This window comes from Bubalus kerabau, chromosome 23, assembly GCF_029407905.1.
Source record: "Bubalus kerabau isolate K-KA32 ecotype Philippines breed swamp buffalo chromosome 23, PCC_UOA_SB_1v2, whole genome shotgun sequence".
Taxonomy (NCBI): domain Eukaryota; kingdom Metazoa; phylum Chordata; class Mammalia; order Artiodactyla; family Bovidae; genus Bubalus; species Bubalus kerabau.
Genome location: NC_073646.1, coordinates 16,682,734 through 16,700,836, shown reverse-complemented (window position 1 = coordinate 16,700,836; position 18,103 = coordinate 16,682,734). Strand labels below are relative to the sequence as shown.

At 47.8% G+C, this 18,103-nt stretch overlaps 1 protein-coding gene across 1 annotated transcript in view; it reads right to left on the bottom strand.

The window, feature by feature from the left end:
* The window catches only part of XYLT1 (xylosyltransferase 1), a 346,464-nt gene that overhangs the window by 155,190 nt on the left and 173,171 nt on the right, over positions 1 to 18,103 (bottom strand). Inside the window, exon 3 of the mRNA XM_055561345.1 lies at positions 2,093 to 2,603. Coding sequence (XP_055417320.1) covers positions 2,093 to 2,603 — 511 coding nt within the window. The remainder of the gene's footprint in view (positions 1 to 2,092; positions 2,604 to 18,103) is intronic.

Here is an 18,103-nt window from a genome sequence, read left to right as displayed (position 1 = left end):
CTCTACCCACTCACCCACGTGGCCACCCCCAACCTGATCCATACCCTCCATCCTGTGACTGGGGATCAACAGAGAAGCATGTGTGAGGGATGAGGAGCTGAATTTCAGCTCAAGTTCAGCCTCTGATTGGGTGACCTTGACCATAAGCCTCCTCCTCTCTGGGCCTTGTTTCTTATCTGTCCAGTAGAAAGATGGAATCAGGATTTCTCTAGAGGTGACCCAGTCCCCTTTTCCTTGGGAGCCGTTCTTACCTCGCACCTCCTGCATCAAGAGGGATGCAGGATTGATGAGACATTGGGCATCTACTTGCCTGGCCTCCAAATGCTCTGACACTTGGGGAACCTAGAGCCCTCTGCTCCCACCCTGCCACCCAGCCCAGCTCTGCAGTCGGCTTACCTGAGGCTCTGACCTTCTGTCTGGACACCAAGATGGACCTAGCACCTCGTGGGCCAGCTTCTCTCCCACTCATGGACCCCTGCCCCACCCAGGTCTCCCCATGTATCTTCCACACAATGAGCATTCGTTGGTATTTGAATTTAGAAGCAACAAGGAGGTATTAATATTTGGAAACCTTGGTTGCTTAGTGAGGGACAGTGGGGTACCCCTGGCATTGACTGTGGCCAATGAGAACGAGGGATGACCAAGAGCAAATTGCGAGTGGACCCCCAGGGAGAGCTGAGTGGGAAGGCCCTTCGAGTACTTAATACAGGGTGCTCCCTGAACAGATAAGGAAGTTGGAACCAGAGAGCCAAAGGCAGTTTCCCTGTGAGTTCCTGGGGAAACTTGAACTAGAACACACATTGTTCCATTTCCAATGCATTGCTCTCTGTAGCTCCCAGTGATATCGGCGCTCTCTTCTTTTTAGAGAAGCCTTTTGGACGCCGTCTGCATGGAGAAAGCCATGGGGCGGACTAATTCACAAACTGTTTGGGATGTAAGGTCTTCTATAAGAAAAAGAATATCTGCTGACCTGCAGTGAGCTTGTGTGTGTGGCCGCGGGAGGTGGGACGGGCATGTGGATGTGGGGGAAAGAGCACTGACCCCCATGAGTTACCTGTAGCCGGATGGTGGGAACATGAAGGGTCTCCCTTGTCCAAGGTGGGTTTGAAATTTTCTGCCATAACATGTATTTATTTATTTATTTATTTTTGATCTTGAGAAAATACGACCTCACCCAGGACGGTGGATCTCTGTCTCAGGATGTCTCTACCTGTAGGCTTGTGAGGCCTCCTACAAGCCGTAAGACCTGGGGAAGTTATTTTATGTCACTCAAATGAAAAATTATATGCTCCTGATAACAGTGCCAACCTCACTGGGCCACAGATGAGACGAGCTGATTGAATGCAAATTGCCTGTGCCGTGCCCAGGACACAGCGAGCACTCAGTACCTGTTATTACTCCCCTTCTGCAGGCACCAGAAAAGGTGAAATGAACCAGCAAGGAACACGTGTCAGTGGTGAGAGGCGAGATGCAGAGATACACACACTGTAATACTTCACCTATGCAGAGCCATCCCCCCAGTCCCCAGTTTCTGAGGACCCTCACCTGCACTTATGAACGTCACTCTTACAGCTCTGACCTCGTACGGCATGGCAGCAAGAGGTCTGATTTATCATCGGCATGGAGAAGGGGGCCCAGTGTGGGGCAGGAGGGAGGCTGGTGGGGGGTGGGGGGCAGAAGAGGGAAGGAAATAAGGAAGGAAGAAATTGTAGATGGAGGAAAATGAGAAAGATGTTTTTTCAGAGCCCCCAATGTCAATGCAACCAATAGATCCTTTCAGATCCTATTCAGTTACAGTAATATTCATGTCAATTTTAATCCCCATATTCTGCTGAGAGAGAAAACAATCCGTATCAATACCATCGCCACCTACACCTTCCACATTAACCCTGATTGCACTGCATTTTATCCTTTGTCACAAAGGCAACTGGTTAACGCTGCAACAAAAGGTAATTTGATTTGGGGAAACTCCCCACCCAATTCACAGGAAGGTCCAAAACAAATGATTTCGTGTCTTGATTTGGGGTTTGAAAAATAGGGCAGACGCTCGGAGAAGGTCTGCAGACGTGAGCAGAGCGGGGCTGGGGCTTACCTTCGAGGGGGCAGAGCCGAGTCACCTTCTCGGGCATCAGCAGCCCCAGCTTGTGGCGGCAGTAGGTCTCCCCGATCTCCTGGCGGCAGTGCTTGGACTTGGAGCGGGACAGTGCGGAGACGGCCTCCTTGCCCGAGATGTCACACCTGAGGGGCTGGTCAGGCTTGGCCTCGGGGGAGTTGCCCCCGGTCTTGCGGGCGTGGGGCGGTCGGGGAGCGTCCTTGCCTCGGCTGCCGTTCACCGCGACCCTCTCGCCGGGAGGCAGCACCTCGTTGGGACCTTTTCCCGGGGACGGACGCCCCCTCCCTTTCTCCTCCTGCTCCCGCTTCCTCTTCAGAAGCTCCTTCTGTCCTCTAGGGGGCTTCTTCGTCAGCTCGGGCTGGTGCTTCTGCTTTTGAGTTCTGGGTGCAAAGTTGCTGTTGTCCACGTTCTCAAAATCCTTGGGCACTGAGTTCTCATTGTTGCTGTCTGTCCGCACTTTCTCTTTCGGCCGGTGAGAGAAGTAGCCCTCCTAAAGAAGACAGGGACAAAACACAGAAGAGAATCTTGACTGAGCCATCAAGCTAAGCAGGTGGGCTCTGGAGGATGGGGCACGTAGGTTTGGAGGTTTGAGCCCTGGTGTCACACGCCCTGCCTTTGCTATGAGCTTCACCTTAGACTTCATGTTAGATGTTTCTCTTTGAACTCAGTTTCTCAACCTGGAAATACAAGACATTTCAACTAGAAAATAAAACTTTTGCAACCTCTAACGTGCTCGGACTATGATCCTCAATGCTTGTTATTAACCACATTCCCTTTTCATGTAAGTCTCCTTGAGTGTTTCTGCCACTGGAATCGAGACAGTTTGTTTTGAGCTTCCTGTTTAAATTCCAGCAGAGAGCGCTGTGATGGTTAATGGCTAGCAAAGCCATAATAAAGCTATAAGGGGAGAAAACATTGGTAGGATAGTATTTACTTCCCATTGCCTTTAAGACATGCTCCTAGATCTATGCCCATAAAGAAATGAGACCATGACATAGTTAATTCTAGAGGGGAGACATCACCAGCTATCTCGGCAGGAATGTGTCCTTTACAGGACAATCCTTACAATGAATCCAAGACTTGGTGACAGTTTTGTGTTTGAGCTTTGACTCTTGATGCTTGTATCTGGAGCAGAACTGATTAAGTCATCCAGGATGGGTTGGGTCAAGAGAAAAGGCAAGAGTTATTTTTGAGACAATGAGTCTTTCCAGGAAGAGGGGCACCTGGAACTCAGCTTCTCCACGGTATGTGGGCCCTGACCATTTTGAGCTTGGATCAAATGCACTGGTCAACTAATGTCCTGCATCACTTCCAAAACACAGTGCTTCTGTTTAGAGCCCATTACGAAGGCCTTAACCGCAAAGAGATTCCATGGGCCAAAGCTAGTCAGTCAGAGGGGACACAGAGCCATGGAGAATTGAGGCTAATTGACTCTTTAAATCCATTGCTATAGTAACGCACTGGCAATGAGTAGCAATCCTGAGGGCAGGCATCCTCATTCATTTTCCTAAATGTGACCATTGAAGGTTCTCAAGGAGGGCGTTGGAGGAACAGAGCTGTGGAGGCGGTGCTGGTGCCCAGGAGGGGCTGCCGTGCAGCTGACACTAAGTGCATCTCCTCCTTTAGCAGTCCTGCAAGCTATTGCCTGCCCTGAGCCAAATCCTCCATGCCATTTGTTTTTGTAAATAAAGTTTTATTGAAACACAGCTGTGCCTATTCATTTATGGATTGTCTATGGTCACTTTCCTGCTACAACAGCAGAAGTGAGTGGTTGCCATAGAGACTATCTGGCCTGCAAAGCTTAAAATACTTCTATCTGGCCCTTTAAAAAACACAGTGCAGACCCCAGGTCTCCAGGATTGTGAGTTTAGAAGGTTCCCCTTCTCCGGGCTTGGTTTGCTTGCCCTTGTCTCCAATGTCCCCGTTTGGTCCAGCAATGTGTCTACCCACTTCTTACCTTTGTTTCATCTCCCCTAGCATCAAGTACCAATTTCAGAGTCCATAGGAATGAAAGCAACACTAAGATACCTCATGGCCATTCTGTAAGTTGATGTTACTTTTATTCTCATTTTGCAGGTACTGGCATCAGTGACTCATTAAGGTAACCCAGGCAGTTGGTCATGAAGCTGGGATTCAAACCAGATAGGTCGATGACTTCTGCCCTGGGCCATCAGATCCACCAGCCACTTCCAGGGAGCTGCAGAGCCCTTCTGATCCCCCTCACTCTGTCCCCTTAAGCACAGCAGCCTGACTCCCCTCCCATCCACTCTCACCCAGCTAAACGGATCTGGGACAGGCATGTCATCTCCAAAGAGCCGTCTCTAGGCTGGCCAGTGGCATCAGGTGTCAGGAAGTCACAGAAGAGGGAGAGGACAGTAAGGAGGGGCTACAGAGCACCCGGGTGGCAGCGGCTGGAGGCAATGGATAGGAAGACTGAAACAAGGAGACGCCGAGAGACAGTGCAGCCTGTGTTCTGTCACAGAGAAGCTGCTGGTCATCCATGGGAGCCGACCTTACATGCTGGTCCGTAAAGGGGAACTTCTGGTTCTAACACCTATTTCTGGCTTTTCTTACCTTCCGCATGCATCTTGTAAGAAATCCCCCTCAAGTGGGGGCCATGCCTCTGTTGTTGAAACCTAAACAAACTTCACTGCTATTCCTCTTTTCCTTCCTTCTGTCCAGAGATCCTTGAAAAATCCCAAGCAGCCTCTCAGATGAATTCTCTGAGCTGTCCCTGTGAGCCAGTCAGCATATGCCGCTGATTCACAGGTATTACTTACTGCATGCTGAAAATTGCCCCCTAAGGGGTACCCCCTCACTATTTTACAGAAAGAGGAGCCAAGGCTTGCTTGTTGCTTCCACCCACTTGGACATGTTATGAGGTGCCAGGCAGTGTGCTAAGCCCGTCCATGTGATAAATCATTTAACCTTCAGAAGTAAGTTCTGAAGTAACAGAGGCAGATACTACCATTCACTCATCTTACAAAAGAGGAGAAAAGAGCTTGGGGATATTCAATGATTTGTCTGACGTCATTTCGGGAAGGCTGTGAATTTGCACGTGTCTAATTCTAAAACTTGTGGTAGTTTTTTGCCTCTTCTGTTCAGCTGACAGGTCAAGGGTGGAGCATTTAGTGTCCCCTTCTCTGTGACAGAGTGGATAGGATCTTTGCATACATTAGCCTAGGTTGGAATGGACCGGATTGGGGGATGGTATTCAATAAAGCTCTTGACAAATATTCCAGTTCTCTTCCTTCTAGGCACACAATACAATTGCACTTCCCATCCCCTGCAAATGAGGCACAGCCAAGCAACTTGCTGTGGCCAAGACAAGTAACTGGGGCCAGGCACATTTTGCCTTGTCCCTTCTTCCCTGGTAGCATCCAGCCACACTCCTGATGGTGAAGGCCCTACAACTCCACCAACCCTCCATGGGCAGAATAAACCTCTGTGGATTTCTGTCCCTGAGGTTTGGGGATCTTCGTTACTGCAGCACGGTCTAACTCATCCTGATTAATACAGAAGACAACTATCTGCTTTCTTCCTCTTAGCTGACCTCAGATACAAGACCCAATTTCATATTGCTTTTTGCCTCTAACAGCCAAAAAATCAGTTTGATTACACTTGCTGTCCAAGAAATGTGAGTTTAAATTCTGTCCCTAAGCCTATTTTCTAGAAGTTAACAAGAAGGTAGAGAGTGAGCAGAAACCCCCACAGCCACATGTATCCACTCTCATCAAAAATGTCCTAAGTACAGTTCCTGGGTTGGTCTCTTTCCTCATTAACTGACGATCACCAGTTTATCCCCTGAGCAGAAAACCTCCAGCAAAATTTCAAAAGCTCACATTCTCCACCACTTTCTGGCAGAACTTCTCTAAGTAACACCAGACACAGGAAACACTGCAATCAATGAAGCTAATCTGACCGTCAGAAAACGGCTGGTTCCTCTGGTTAATTTGTGACATCAGGACCAGGGGCCAGCATCAGTTCTAATAGGACTCGTGATTAATAAGGGTTGTCCACTCAGAGACACCCACACAACAGGTCAGCTCTGTGTGACCCCATGGCCTTCCCCCTGGCCCCAGGTGCTACTCAGCTGTCAAGGGAAACCAAAAGATTTGAGTGTAAGAGGAAAGGGAAATATTTTGTCTTCTGGCATGAAGAGCTCACAGGTAGGTATTCGATAGCTTCCAGAAAAGTCACTGAGGCATAGTCAGTGAGAATCAGGCATCACTCAGGAGCCTAAGATCTCGGTCACACTGAGTCAGGGCTGTTTTCTACAGCAGTTGATGAGTTCTCCAACACCTTCCCCCAGCAGTTTTCTTTCTTCTTTTTTGTACACTTTATTTTACTGTGGTGAGAACACATAACAGGAGATCTACCCTCTCGGCAAATGTTTTAAATGCCCCATACAGTCTTGCTACCTACAGACACAAGGCTGTACAGCAGATCTCTTGAATGTAATCACCCTACACCACCAAGACTTTATGCCCGTTGATTAGAGATTTCTCATTTTCCCCTCCCCCAGCCACTGGCCACCACCATCCTACTCTCTGATTCTCTGAGCTTGATTGTTTTATTTATTTATTTAAAATCGAAGGCAAACTCTTTTTGGGCGGGGGAGGGGGCATGCCACATAGCATATGAGATCTTACTTAGTTCCCCAACCAGGGATCGAATCTTCACCCTCTGAACTGGAAGCACAGAGTCTTAACCACTGGACCACCAGGGAAGTCCTGCATTTGGCTATTTTAGATTCTCATGTAAGTGGATCAAGCAGCATTTGTCTGTGTCCAGCTTATTGCACTCAGTATTAACATCCTCTGGGCTTCCCTGGTGGCTCAGATGATAAATAATCCCCCTGCAGTGCAGAAGACCCAAGTTTGATCCCTAGGTCAGAAAGTTCCCCTGGAGAAGTGAATGGCTATCCACTCCAGTATTCTTGCCTGGATAATTCCATGGACAGAGGAGCCTGCTGGGCTATAGTCCATAGGGACATGACTGAGCGACTTTCACTTTCATCCCTCTTTCGTACCAGCATCCTTGAGGTTCATCCATGTTGTCACATATGGCAGGATTTCCTTCTTTTTCTCAACTGAATAATATTCCATTGTACAAATATGCTACATTTGCTCTATCCATTTATCCCTCAACCCTTCTATACCTTGGAGAAGTTTCACTCACTTTCCCCTTAACTCTTCACCTGCTCGCCAAGAGGCTAATGGGCCTCAGTTTTTCTCTCCTTCCCCTGGAGAATCAAGATCCAGACATCCAAGCCCAGGTTCCCTTCCCTGTACAAACCAACTGTGGGAGGTTTCCAGGAAAACACATGTGAGATAATCATCATACGTTTAGCACCCATGTCCCCTTAAACTCTGGCCCTTCATGAACCTTGTGTCCCTAATCCCCTCGAGCACCCAGGGAAGCCAGAGCATGAGTCCTAATGAAGGGGAGGAGACTAAGGCTCAGGGAAGTGAAGTAACCTGACCAAGAAATGAAAGTGATGCTGGAAATGATGTGATCCAAGCTCTGCATGCCTCAGTTTCCTCATCTGGAAAATAGGGATTTGAAAATAAGGCCTCATGGGGGTTTGGTGATGATGAATGTATATAAAACTTCTGGAATGTGTCTGCCACACCCAAAGCAGGAAGAAGAAAAAGCAAAGAAGCTTCCCCACCAATTAACACTGGACCTCCACTGTCTCACCCATTATGGTCTCCACCTGGATGACAGATCGATTATTATTTCTTCATGATGATCTCCTAGCTGTGTCCCTTTTATTCTTAAGCAATCCAACACTCTCACCTTGGGTTATTTATGTAAGTGCAACCTTTTGACTTATTTTATTTTAATGTACTTATTACAATGATTGCAGATTCAAATGTTGGCATGCGAGCTCCAAAACTCTTAATTGCTCTGCTGTTGCCTTACCTCTAAGCTGCTGCTAGAATCCATTTTTATTCCGGAGAAATAATTAAATGCAATAATGTCCTCCACTCCCATTCAACCTTGGGCATGTTTAGAGCCAATTTCAATCAGGTAGAAATATGCCAAGCACAAGATGGCTTCGAGAGGTGGGTTACGTGACCCAGGCTGCTGTGCTGGAGACACCCGGATCTGCTTCTGTCCTTCCTGGTTCTCTATGGTTCAGACTTCAGGATGGATTTTTCCTTGCTTGATCAATTGAATCTGCTTGATCAATTGAATCCCCCCCACCACACCCCAGTCCTGTTTCAGAGTGGAAGTGGGTTCTAAATGCTCCACTCATTGATAAACCTTTGCTCTTATTTTGTGTAGAAAGGACACGAAACAGGAAAGGAGGAGACCCAGGGGTCTGTCTTGCTTTAGCAATTGTCAGATTTTCTCATCTATAAGATAACAGGTCCTGTGCGATGCTGCTGAACATTCTCTGAGTCGACCATTAAGCAATACCATTGACTAACAAAGTTCTGCAATTTCAAATCATTGAGGAATAGCTGATGGATTTTAAGAGACCAGGGATGGAGGGGTAGATGGGTGCTCCTAAGTGCGTGGTCTCCTCCCTGCATCATCCTGTGATCGTCTTCTCCAGTAGCTCTTTGACCTGGGATAGACGATTTCATCTCCAAATTCCTCATCCATCCCAGGCTGGCACCTCCCTCCCCATAGCTGAGAACACATGAAGCACAGTGACTGACACACGCAAGGTGCTAATGAAACATGCTCCTGTTAGAAAATACGTGCACAGTGCTGACTCTGCCCCAGGCTCTGTTTCCAACCCTTCTGTACCGACTCACTCATCTGGTTCTCATGAGGATCCTATGAAAGAAATGCTGTTATTCTTCACACGTTTTGGATGGGAGTACGGAGGTTCAGAGAAGTTAAGGGACTAAATCCCGCTCTAGGAAGTGGAGGAGCCAGGATTGGAACACAGGCAGTTGAGGTCTAGAGGCCACACCCACCGACGCTGCCTGCCTCTCGGCAGCTCTGAGGACCAGGGAGGGTGCCAGAGGGGAGCCCCGGCCAGGTGCACCGCACAGGCGTGAGGGCGCCCATCCCACCTGCTCACTCATCACCACCCGCTTACGGCTTCCTTTCATGGCGTATGGACGCACGGCCAGCTGAGTAGCTGTTCACTGGTGAACTCAGTGTCTGAGGCTTCATTCCCATCACCAGGGTGACCAGGGCCATTGAGAGGGACACTTGGGGGAGAAGCCTGCACCTGCTTCCAAAAGGATGGCTGTGCCAGGGCAGTCGCAGTGTGCCTAGCTGCACCCAATTAGGACATGCAATTACCCCAGCTGCCAATGCAAACAGACCTCACAGAGGCCCGTCGCGGGCTCATTTGTATGCACAAAGAGTGGCAGGGCTGGCCAGCACTTAGAAACTTGGGGGCCTCGCTGGGCATGGGCAGGCCAGGCTTTAATAAAACCCTCAATAATAAGCCTGGTGTAATTTAGCAGATTTAGTCATGTTAACGGGATGCGCAGCTTTGGGTGAGGAGGGAGGGAGCTGCATGGGTAGCACTAGCTTGACTTGGAATCCAGCCTCTGCCCCTTAACTCTGAGATACGGGGAAGGGAGCTTAGCCTCTCAGGGCCTCAATTTTCTCATCTACCAAAAAAGAAGGGGTCGGAAGACCTACTTTGCAAAGGTGAGGGAGAGATTAAATAATAGGGCACACCTATATTTAATTCTAGTGAACAAAAGAACATTTAGCACGAGGCTTATACATACTCAGCACCCAGGTGACATTTTTAGCCAGTGCCCCATCACCCAGTGAGTAGACTTAAGCCATTTGGAAGGGCAGGGTGGGGAGGTGAAGTGCAATCAAGTCCATCAGGCCTCTGCCACTTGCTCACTGTGTGACCCAGGGCACAATATCTAACATTGAGAGCCTCAGTCTTCCTCTCTGTAAAATGGGCATAATAACTAGTCCCTGCCTAACGGCACTTTTACGAGAGTTCAGAGAGTTAACACGTGTACAGCACTCAGGATAAAGCCTAGACCTGAATAAATGTTAGCTACAATGGATTAAATTGGAATTAATGCTTATAGTGATGATCTAATGAAGCGGTTCTCAAGGTGTGCTCTGGGAACCCCTGGGGGAACCCTTTCAGGTGATCTTTAAGGTCACTACTTTCATCATAATTTGAAGACGTTATTTTCCGTTATTCACTCATCTCTCACAAGAGCACACAGTGGAGTTTTGCAGAGGATCCATGATGTGTGAAATCGCAACAGATTGAAAGCAGAAGCAAATGTGAGAATCCAGCTGTCTTCTATTAAGCCAGATATTACAAAGATTTGCAAAAATGCAGAACAATGCCTCTTCTCATGAAATTTGTTTTGGTTGTGTAAAACACACGTATTTTTCATAAAAGGTTTTACTTATACAGACACGTAATGAGTTATGATTATGTTAAGTAAATCAATAAATAACCATTGTTGAGAATGCCCTAGTTTAAATTTCAACATATAACAAATAATTGATAGATATAACCTACATAAAGAAAAGCTCCTTGGGGGTCCGAAACAATATTTGAAAATAGAAGGGGGTCCATGGAGACCAACAAGTTTGAGAATTGCTGACATAATACAGACTTATCATCAGAAAATACCTACTCATGGAGGAAATAAAAAGTTGAGGACCTTTGTATGTTGGGTTTTTCCCTATACAGCAGGCCTGTGGGTTTTTATTTTACTTGCATACATGATAAATACACACACGGGTGGAAATCTAGGTCAACTGGAAATGGAGTGATGATAAATAGTTTTATAGAAAGAGGCAGAACCCTAAAGCCCCGGGACACCCTCTGGGAGGAAGACTGACCTGCTGGCAAAGATGCTCCCTTTGACCAAACTCTAGCCAAGCCTGTCTGAGCCCCTTCTCAACATGGCCTTAACCTTGGCCTGTAAAGACTGGAGCAAACACTAGTGTCGTTTCTGACAGCTCAAGGACACAGCCCTTGGATGATTCTAGTCCCCTTCTAGCGCCTGCCTGAGAAAACAGAAGGCTGCCACCAGAATCGAGTTTGCTCCAGCTAACCCCCTAAGACGGGGCCCCAGCGTCCCTTCCAGCCCCTATGCAAGGGAGAGGACTAGCTTGGAGAAGCGCCAGCTGGCAAACCCAGATGAGTTTCATGGGGACAGGGCCCCCCACCCCCTTCCTGCTTTCTGTCCTTTCTCACTGCCCTGACTCTGCTCAAGCCCTGCTCACCCCTGCACTATACCCTCACGCTCCCTTTAAGAGACCAGTCTCTCTGTACAAGTCTCAGTGGCGTTCAGTTCACACTGGACCCGTTCCCCTAGTGCAACAAGATCTCACCCGTTGATATCTGTCCTTACGGCCTGTTTATCCCTGACACTGCCCAAGGCCATGTGGCCTGGGCCTCAACTCCGTATTGCTGTGTCCTTGGGGCCAGCACAGGAGTCCAGACGGGACCCAGAATGTCCTTCTAGCCCCACCAGGAGGGTGTGACAATCACAATGAACAACCCAGTCTAGCTTCAGTAACAAAGCCTTCTGGATTTCTCCAAGATGGACTTTCTCAACTGTGACGTTAGGGACATCTGGGGGCAGGTCATGTCTCTGTGGAGGCTGTCCCGTGCATTCTAGAGTGTTTAGCAGCATCCGTGATTTCTCCCTATTAGATGACGGTAACACGCGTGTGAAAACCAAAAATGTCTCTAGATACTGCCAGACATACCCTGGGGGCCAAAAATCACCCCGGTGGAGAAGCAACGGCTCCACGGGCATGTGCCCCAGAGACCCCTGTTGGCAGCCTCAGTGGCTCAAGCCCTGCTCCCATGTGACAAGAACAGCCCCAAGTGACCAGTCCAAGTGGACAGAACAGGAGAGCCAGGCCAGGGAGAAAGAGATGGCCGCAGAAAGGGCCCAAGTTAACTAAGGAAAGGCATGCTGCAGGGAGCAGGGAGGATCTGGAGGAGATGGCGAGAAACTGTGCCTGCAATGGGGGGACGTGGGAGGAGGGTTAGACTCCCCGCTGGAAACAGGGTCACTCTGAGGAGGGGGCATTCATTCAAGCAAGTGGCTAGTCCCCAAGATGCTGGCACATCCCTAATTTAAGTTGTTGTTGTTTAGTTGCTAAGTCGTGTTCATCTCTTTGCAACCCCATGGACTATATAGCCTGCCAGGCTCCTCTGTTCATGGGATTTTTCAGGCAAGAATACTGGAGTGGGTGGCCATTTCCTTCTCCAGGGGATCTTCCTGACTCAGGGATGGAACCTATGTCTCCTATAATGGCAGGTGGATTCTTTACCACTGAGCCACCAGGGAAGCCCCCCAAATTTAAACCAGAGGTCATAACTGGGACTTCATGGTTGTATCAAGGGGTTGGTTTGCTTTGTACGGGGTACTCATGTCTTGGTTTATAGTCCCAGACAACATTTCAAGGTCTAGAGATTCCATCTTAAAATTTGGATTTCCACCCTCTCTTGAAGCACCAGGAGGCCTGACAGCAGTGGGCTGGGATTCTGCGTGTGATGACCGTGTGGGACTGAGCAGTGGCTGGTAGTATTGAGAAGGGGCGGCTGCTCTACAGATCATCACAGCTCTTGTCCAGCGTGGCGCAGGTCCCCTCACCCACTCACGTTGTGAGCTTGCTCAAAACCAAGGACCCAGGATTCTCAAGGAACTCAACTTCAGAGCCTTGCCTCAAAGATCTCAAGAGTCCTTAAGGAATCCTTTTATTCCAGGGTTTTCCATAGAAGTGGGACTGCCCCTCGAGGGGTGTTCTGAAAACATGTTTGCCATTTCGGTTGCCACAATGACTGTGGGATGTTCCCGGCAGAGAGCGACGGGGGACACCAGATCCCTAACAATGCGTATTTCCAAAGCAATGAAGAACAATCCCATATCCTGCAGGACTTCTGAATGTCTCTACCTGTCATGCGGGCGAACAACTGGTTTTTAATTATGCAGGACAGGAACCTCGTACAAATTTACATATGACAGAGTACTTTTGAGTGCTTTTAATAGAACTGAATTTTCCAGGAAAGTAACTATCTTTACCTCAAGGGGAGATCTTACATCATTCAGAATTTTAGCATGATTTTTTAAAAATCCAGTCATCAACAGCCATACAAGCTATGCCTGTAAGTTACCAACAAACACACCTGTTCTCCACCTGTATTTGTAATTGTAATTCTTGGTGCGTCAACATCCGGCACCTGACCTTTTCATGTGTCTTCTAGCCCCTTGACACAAAGGGAGGCCTGACAGCTGGCAACATCAGCATCCTTGGGAGTCTGTTAGAAATGGAGGTTCTCAGGCTCCCGCCTGGACCACTGAATCTGCATTTGAACAAGATGCCCTGGGGGTTTGTTCGAACATTACAGTTTGGGAAGCGCTTGTCTGGAGGTGTTATGCCTGATCATTTACAGAACAAAATACACATTATTTTTATTTCAAATTACTTTGAACACATTTGTTATATTATTATCAAGGCAGTGTATTGATCTGTTTCAGAGCTGTGAGTATAAGTAGGTTGTAACAAGTATGGATTTCATTTCACAATAGATAAAAGGAATTATTTTAAAAGATTTATTGCATGAAGAGGAGCTGGGTCCGACAGGGTTGAGAATCACTGGTTTATTCACCCTACATACTTTAACTGGGTGCCTACTCCCTGCCAGGCATGGGGGAGGCAGAGGAGAGCAAGGGGACTTAAGACATGCTTCCTGTTGTTGGTGGAGTTCTGACACACGAGAGGGAAGTGGGAGTGGACATACAGTGCTTCAGGACGAGAGCAAAGGGAGGAAGAGTGGCGATGAATGTGTGCCAAGGGTTTCATCAAGAATCCAAGTCCAAGGAGAGCAGAGGAGGTTTTCACAAAGAAAGCAGCTTTCCTGCCCAAACTTCAGAGGAAAGAGCATGTTTAACAGGCAGACAGGGAATCATGGGCAAGCAAGCCCAGCAAAACTCAAACTCAGTCATAACAACGATAGTAGCTAACACTTATAGAACATTAATTCTAAGCACTGCACTCACACTTGACACTTGATTATCCTTAAAAATTCCAGAACAATGTGTTAATGAACTCAGTGGGGGGAAATGTATCTCTATATCAAATCTGCACATTGAACACTTTAAATGTCTTACAATTTTGTCAATTAGACCTCAATATACATACCTAATTAAAAGATGCTTTTTAATTATACCTAATTAAAAGACACATGCTCCTTGAAGAAAAGCAATGACAAACCTAGACGGCATATTAAAAAGCAGAGACATTACTTTGCTGACGAAGGTCTGTCTAGTCAAAGCTACGGTTTTTCCAGTAGTCATGTATGAGTGTGAGAGTTGGACTATAAAGAAAGCTGAGCACAAAAGAACTGATGCTTCTGAACTGTGGTGTTGGAGAAGACTCTTAAGAGTTCCTTGGACTGCAAGGAGATCCAACCAGTCAATCCTAAAGAAAATCAGTCCTGAATATTCATTGGAAGGACTGATGCTGAAGCTGAAGCTCCAATACTTTGGCCACCTGATGTGAAGAACTGACTCATTGGAAAAGACCCTGATGCAGGGAAAGATTGAAGGCAGGAGGAGAAGGGGACAACAGAAGATGAGATGGTTGGATGGCATCATCGACTCAATGGACAAGAGTTTGAGCAAACACCGGGAGATAGTGAAGGATAGGAACTCCTGGCATGCTGCAATTCATGGGGTTGCAAAGAGTCGGACACGACTTGGCAACTGAACAACAATACAGCTGACAAAAAACCCCAGAACAACTCTTTGGGGTACGTACTATTAGCATCCTTGTCATGGGGAAGGGGCCTGCTCTGAAGCTTGCAATGAAGCTATAAGCCACCGTGCAGAGCCACCCAAGATGAACAGGTCATAATGAAGATGTCTGACAAAAGGTGGTTAGATAGCATCGCAGAAGAAACGGACGTGAATTTGAGCAAACTGTTGGAGACGGTGGAGGACAGAGGAGCCTGGCGTGCTGCAGTCCGTGGGGTCACAAAGAGTCAGAGACAACTTAGCGGCTGAACAACAACAACTAGCATTTGACAGGTGAAAGTATGGAGGCACAGATAGGTAAAGTGATATACTCCAAATCACACAACATGGGTATAAAACCTACACTCTACTCCCCAGGGCTGTTAACAACCAGCCTTGGTGGAGTGTCCCATGGATACCCAAAACAACCCCTAGGGGGTGACACCACTTCCAGCAAAGACCCCAAAAGAAAGCAATCACTAAGTGGGCTGAACTCTTTAAAGAAGAGAGGGGGTCAGCAGGCAGAGGGTTACTTGAATAACTTGAGTCCTTGGTGTAAAGTCCTCTTGCCTTTCTGCTTTGTCTCCCTTGTTGTTCAGTCACTCAGCTTTTGCGACCCCATGGACTGCAGCACACCAGGCTTTCCAGTCCTTAACCATCTCCTGGAGCTTGCCTAAATTCATGTCCATTGAGTTGGTGGTGCCATCTAATCATCTCATCCTGTCATCCCCTTCTCCTCCTGCCTTCAATCTTTGCCAACATCGGGGTCTTTTCCAGTGAGTCAACTCTTTGCATCAGGTGGCCAAAGTACTGGAGTTTCAGCTTCAGCATCAGTCCTTCCAATAAATATTCAGGACTGATCTCCTTTAGGATTGACTGGTTTGATCTCCTTGCAGTCCAAGGGACTCTCAAGAGTCTTCTCCAGCACCACAGTTCAAAAGCCTCAATTCTTTGTCTCCATAACTTGAGGCTAACTCAGTTCTGTACTCCCCCAACCCCAACATGCCATTTGTCATGGTTTTATTTCCCTACACACCTTCCCTGAGTCTCTTGTCCCAGCTCCTGGGAAGCATTCCTTGTTTCGGCATCTCCTGTTTGTGCTCTTCTCCCATCCTGGTCCTCTGGGGAAGGGGCCCTTGAGGAGACAAATGGGCCTCCTGCTGATGAATCAAACTCATCCTTTGCATCTGCCAGGTCTCCCATGCCCTCCCCCCGCCTCCTGCCACAAGTGGGTAATGAATGACCCACTTGTAAGCTCATTACTGCAGAGTCTCTGAAGAAATGTAAATGCTCACGGAGCCAGTGAGATAAATAAGGAAATATGCTTGTAAATAAATAAATATATATGCACTTATACACACACACAAACCCAATTAATTTACACCATCTGAAAGTCAGAGCCATTTGGGGTGGGGAGAGGGAGCAAGGGAAAGGCACCTAATATTCCCATCCATGTGATTTCAGGGCTGAGCGTCCCAGCAGCCGCCAATAAATTATCTTTACTATGCAGAGGCACAAATGAATATGCTGCTGTCGTCTCCTTAAATCTCCTTTATGAGCCTGTGCTTGCCTTGGCCCACCCTCCCAGGGACGGGGCGTCCACGCAGTTTTATGGGCTAAGTTCCTGAAGAAGGTTGCCTGTTTACGGGCCTAACCGTCGGCAAAGTGGAGAAGCCCCACTGACACTTCCTGTTCATGTGAGGGTTTAGCATGCTGTGCAGAATGGCCCAGGTGGCTCAGCTGTAAAGAATTCACCTGCAATGCAGCAGACATGGGTTCGATCCCTGGGTCAGGAAGATCCCCTGGATGGAGGCATGGCAATCCACTTCAGTATTCTTGGCTGGAGAATCCCATGAAGAGAGGAGCCTGGCGGGCTATAGTGCTTGGGGTCACAAAGAGTCAGACACGACTGAATACGCAGGCAGACAAAGAATGGCCACCTCTGCTGGGGGCCGTGGATGGAGGTGAGCCCTCTTTGACACCTTTGGAGAATGACCTCTGCCTCCTGGCCTGAGGGGGCTGACCTTCATGGGTGGCATGTGCTGCTCGTAAACATGCTTCTCACAAGCCCCTGACATTCTCTGTCGGGCTTCAGGGCAGAAAACCTCCTCACAACCAACTTTTGAGTGTCCTGCTCTCCCCTGAAAGGAGAGTTCTGGTCCCTCCCTTCAGAGGGGATGTGTCTGCTGTTCATCTCTCACACTGTGCTGAGCCAAAAGGGGGCAATGGGCAATCATGGCCCCTGGGACATGCTGACAGGTTACAGGAGCGTGCTCTGAGGTCACTCTTCTGAATCTGAAATTTGGCCCTGCCACTTGCTAGCTGTGCGACCTTGGGAAAGTTAGCAAACCTCTCTGAGACTTGGTCCTTCCTACGTAAAACAGGTATAATAATATCTAAACCTCATAAAGTCAATGAGAAGATATATCAGTTTAGTGCAAAGGCACAGGTCAAAGCACAGAGAATGGAAGGTAAACATTACCAGCATCATTTCATCCCAACTTCTATAGTAATCTTCTGTGGTGTATCCATTCATGTGTATTTACTGAGTGCCAAGTATGTGCCAGCCACTGTCCCTGGCAGAAGTGCTGTGCCTATCACTAAGATCTGGAGACACCTGCTCTTATGAAACACACATTCTAAGAGAACGAAATAGACAAGCAACTGACCAACGACTCAATAAAAAGAGAAAAACAGGATGTGTTGCAGATACAATGCCAAGTATCGATTATGCTTTATCCACCCATTTAATTTAATTTTTGATTAGACATTTTATTATTTTTGAATTTTTTAATTTTATAATGGAGTATAGTTGATTTACAATGTTGTGTGAGTTTCAGGTGTACAGCAGAGTGATTCGGTTATACATATTCACCCATTTCAAAGATGAGGGAACTGAAGCTGGAAGAGGTTCTCTAAGTAGGCTGAATGGCTGGGCCAGTCCAGCCCCAGAGAGCTGGGAAAGTGAGAAGGGCAACTGGAGCAGGGCTGGGTGCCCGGGTGACAGGGGAGAGGGCTGTTTCTGCCTCCCCTTGCCCCTCCTGTTTTAGAGATGACACACCTCCCCAGAACACGTGCCATCCAGGTGGGAAAGACAGTCTGCTACTGGACAAGTTCCTTATTCAAGGGGCTGCTCAGTGGACCTTCCCTGGCAGATGTGTCCTGACTTCTAGACAAAGGATCTCCCCTTTATCCTCAAACGACCCATGAAACAGACCCAGCAGAAGGTGGTTCTGGGAGACCCGATGGACCACAGTCGTTCAGGCCA